General features: G+C 26.8%; 2 protein-coding genes across 2 annotated transcripts in view; both read left to right on the top strand.

Moving 5' to 3' along the window:
- Positions 1–959, top strand: part of LOC117181423 (tubulin-specific chaperone A-like) — an 11,855-nt gene extending 10,896 nt beyond the window's left edge. Inside the window, exon 2 of the mRNA XM_033374053.1 lies at positions 641–959. Within this exon, the coding sequence (XP_033229944.1) occupies positions 641–858 (218 nt within the window). The 3' untranslated portion in view covers positions 859–959. The remainder of the gene's footprint in view (positions 1–640) is intronic.
- The window catches only part of LOC117181422 (programmed cell death protein 7-like), an 18,933-nt gene continuing 15,490 nt past the window's right edge, over positions 909–4,351 (top strand). The window contains exon 1 of the mRNA XM_033374052.1: positions 909–1,770. Coding sequence (XP_033229943.1) covers positions 942–1,770 — 829 coding nt within the window. The 5' untranslated portion in view covers positions 909–941. The remainder of the gene's footprint in view (positions 1,771–4,351) is intronic.

Below are 4,351 nucleotides of genomic sequence, written 5' to 3'. Positions count from 1 at the left end.
AGTGTCTTTGGACATCAGATGGAACAATTCTGAAGCATAAAATTTTAGGTCTGGATTTTAGGGAATTTTTCGGATTTTTTTTTCGATTTTTCAATATTTTGGGGGTTGAAAACGGGATGTTCCGGATGAGATAGGGTAATGAAACTTTTTTTAGTGTCTTTGAACATCAAATAGACCTATTTAAAACTTTCAAATTTTAGGTCTCGCACAAAAATTTTTTTTGTAAATTCGTTTTTTTAAAACGTTGCAAACTTCAGCGAGGTAAAAAAGTACCCTTTGGTGCCTATATTTTATTCCAGAGGAACTATGAGGCCTGAAATTAATTTTTAAAAAATCCTTGGAATCTTTTAAAATTCCTTGAAATAATTCAAATTAAATGCTCCTTAAAAGTTTCAAAAATACCCTAAAATCTTAAAAATTCCTTCAAATTATTGAAATCTATTAAAAGTTTCGCGGATCCTTTATAAATACCCTGAAATATTTCAATGAATGCAAGATAGTTCAAAAATAGGTATAGACCTAAAACAAATAGTGATTAACCTATGCATTAATTTATTGAATGAAAAGTTATTATATTTAAAAAAATTATTATATAATAAATAAAATTATGTAATAAAAAAATAAGTTACATTATTCACAGGCAAAGACGGATATGAGATCAGAAAACAAGAAGAAGTTTTGCAAGAATCACTGATGATGGTCCCAGATTGTCAACGTCGTCTCGCAAAAGCTCACGAAGATCTGAAAAAAATCCTCGAAACCGAGCAGGATCTCAAAGAAGTAGAAGCTTACCTTGAAGCCGAAAAAGTTTTGGAAGAAGCTTCAGCTCAGTTGCCTCAAGAGGAAAGTACATTCTAAATTTCATAAATTCTAAAATCAGTACGCTCATCTCAAATTAAAGAAGCCATAAAAGCAAATCAGTCAATTAAAATTAATCAAAAATGTTCAACAACTATAATTACCCGACAGCCCCAAATCCTGGACCTGGATTCCCAGGTTACCGATTTCCACCCCCCTTTCCCCTGAATTTCCATCCGAATTTCTCGGTCCCTCCGGATCCGAATTACAAGCCCCCATTCCCAGTAAATCTCCCCACTGATCAAGTCAATCCAAAAGTCACTTTAGAAACTAGAAAACAAGACGAGAAGTTTATCAAAAATTTCCTCGAGCAGGAAAAAAGCTCAAGTCTCTCTCGAGACTCTACAAAACCCAACTATGATAAGATATCGCGCGTTAAAAATGCCCTGAGGCTTATTTTTAAGTTGAATCGGGACATTAAAAGCAGATGTGCCGAACTGAGACATGAAAGTTTGTCAGATTCCGAATGGCACGAGAAAATGAAAATTGTGGAAGCGATGAAAGATGAAATTAGGAGTGTGACGATGCAGTTTGAGGATGAAAATTTCGTGAAGATTGTGAGGAGGAATGTGGAGAGGAGGAGGAAGAAGAGACTGCGTGAGAAACGGAAGCGAGAGGCTTGGAAGAAGCAGAAAGAGGAGAATAAAGAGAAGAGGGCGCGTCTGCATGCGGAGGCGGACAATTGGATCAAGAAGAAGGAGGATGTGATTGAAAGGGAGAAGCAGGAGGACCGATTGAGGAAGGACGCTGATATTGTTCTTGCCGATGTACGCGGGAAACGGAGTGACGCCAAAAAATTCTTGGCGATGCTTCGAGAAATTGAGAATTTGAGGAAAATCAAGGTCAAGATTGCGAGGGCCCGAGGCGAAAATCTACCGGCGGCTGCGGACCAGGCTTTCAATAATATCATTGGTAATTGCTTTTATTATATTATTTTACAAATTTCGTTTTTGTATTTTGGAAAATTGGAAATATGAGCGATTTTTTTTCAATTGGATATTTTATTGAGAGTGTGTTGATTTTTTTTTTTTTAATTGCAACACGAAATTGAATGACAGTGATTAATTATGTATCAGATAAAAGTGTTACGCGTCGTAATTTTTATAAGATTCTTGAGAAAATTGAAAAGATTTTTTTTTATATTTTAGAGGATTTTATAAAATAGTAGGAAAAATTTGAGTATTTTTTCACGATATTTCGGACTTTAAAAGAAATCAAGAAATGTTTGATAAATTTTCTCAAATGTATCCAAGTTTTTAAATATTTCTAATCTATTTAAAACGACTTAAATTCCTAAACATATTTTTAACGGACTAAAATTTTTCTTAAAATTTAAAAAAAAATCATTCAAAATGTTAAAAAATTGTCTTTCAATCTTCTAAATTTTCCCAAGAATTTCAAGCAAATTGATTTATTCTCTCAAAATCTTTCGCAATTCTTTTAAAGCTTATAAATTTTTGAGAATCTTGATTTAAAGTTTAAAATTATTTTTAAATCTCTTTAATTTAACTAAAAAATTCTTGAGTTTATTCGATTTAAAAAAAAATGTATCTTACGAAATGAAAACATTTTGTTTTAAAATCGTCTACTCTCTTTTTCGAAATCTTAGGAAATTGTTTGATTTGTTTAAAAACCTTTTTTAGTTTTTCTCTTAAAGTTCATTTTTGATAATAAAAAATTATTTAAAATATTCACAATCATATTAAGAATTTTTTTTAATCTTGTCAGACCCTGTGTACCTTATAATCTTTACAAATTATTCAAATTATTCTTGATTCTTTTTTAACTCTGCAAAATTAAAAAAAAATTGTCTTAAATCTTGCAGATTCTTTTTTGACAATTTTTGAAATATTTTTTTAAAAACTACCATTTTCGGTAGAAATCTCATCTTTTTAGTTCAAAATTCAACTATTTGGTTTTGAAATTTATCTTTTTTTAGTTAAAAATTCAACTATTTCTCTGAAAGTTGAGCTTTTTTAGTTACAAATTTCAAATATTTGATAGAAAATTATTGTTCTTGTTTTAAAATTAATTTTTTTGGGTTAAAAATTCAAGTGTTACAGTTAAATATTTATAATTTTAGTTGAAAATTTATCTTTTTGGGTGAAAATAAAACGACTTGGTTGAAATTTAAACTCTGTTGTTAAAAATTTATATATTTTAGTTCAAAATTCTTCACTTTTAGTAAAATTTTTATTGTAATAGAGGCTTTAACTACTCTAATTTTTATTGAAAATTAATTTTTTTGTTCAAAAATCAACAATTTTGGTTGGAAATTTATCTTTTATAGTTGAAAATTCAACTATTTTTCTGAAAGTTGAGATTTTTTACTCAAAAAATTCAAATATTTGATATAAAATTATTGTTCTTGTTTAAAAATTATTTTTTTGCGTGCTAAAAAATCAACAATTTTAGTTGGAAATTTATCTTTTCTAGTTGAAAATTCAACTATTTGCCAAAAAGTTGAGCTTTTTTAGTTAAAAATTTCAAATATTTGATAGAAAATTATTGTTCTTGTTTTAAAATTAATTTTTTTCTGATTGAAAATTCAAGTATTCCAGTTAAATATTTATAATTTTAATTGAAAATTTATCTTTTTGGGTGAAAATAAAACTACTTGGTTGAAATTTAAACTCTTTTGCTGAAAATTTATCTATTTCAGTAAAAAATTCTTTACTTGGGGTAAAATCTTTTGTAATTGACGATTTATCTTCTCTATTTTTTGTTGAAAATTAATATTTTTTGCTCAAAAGTCAACAATTTTGCTTGAAAATTTATAGTTTTTAGTTGAAATTTCAACTATTTTTCTGAAAGTTGAGATTTTTTAGTGAAAAATTCAAATATTTGATATAAAATTATTGTTCTTGTTTAAAAATTATTTTTTTGTGTGCTAAAATATCAACAATTTTAGTTGGAAATTTATCTTTTCTAGTTGAAAATTTAACTATTAGCCTAAAAGTTGAGCTTTTTTAGTTAAAAATTCAAATATTTGATATAAAATTATTGTTCTTGTTTAAAAATTATTTATTTGTGTGCTAAAAAATCAACTATTTGGTTGGAAATTCATCTTCACTAGTTGAAAATTCAAGTATTTGTCTAAAAGTTGAGATTTTTTAGTTAAAAAATTCAAATATTTGTTAGAAAATTATTGTTTTTTGTTTGAAAATTAATTTTTTTCTTATTGAAAATTCAAGTATTCCAGTTAAATATTTATAATTTTAATTGAAAATTTATCTTTTTGGGTGAAAATAAAACTTCTTGTTTGAAATTTAAACTGTGTTGTTAAAAAATTATATATTTCAGTTCAAAATTCTTCACTTGGAGTAAAATTTTTATTTTAATTAAGGATTTAACTACTCTAATTTTGATTGAAAATTACTTTTTTTTACTCAAAAATCAACAATTTTAGTTGGAAATTTATCTTTTCTAGTTGAAAATTTAACTATTAGCCTAAAAGTTGAGCTTTTTTAGTTAAAAATTTCAAATATTTGAT

This window comes from Belonocnema kinseyi, chromosome 10 (assembly GCF_010883055.1).
Source record: "Belonocnema kinseyi isolate 2016_QV_RU_SX_M_011 chromosome 10, B_treatae_v1, whole genome shotgun sequence".
Taxonomy (NCBI): domain Eukaryota; kingdom Metazoa; phylum Arthropoda; class Insecta; order Hymenoptera; family Cynipidae; genus Belonocnema; species Belonocnema kinseyi.
Note: the sequence above shows the minus strand (reverse complement) of the source record. Positions and strands in the feature narration are given on the sequence as shown.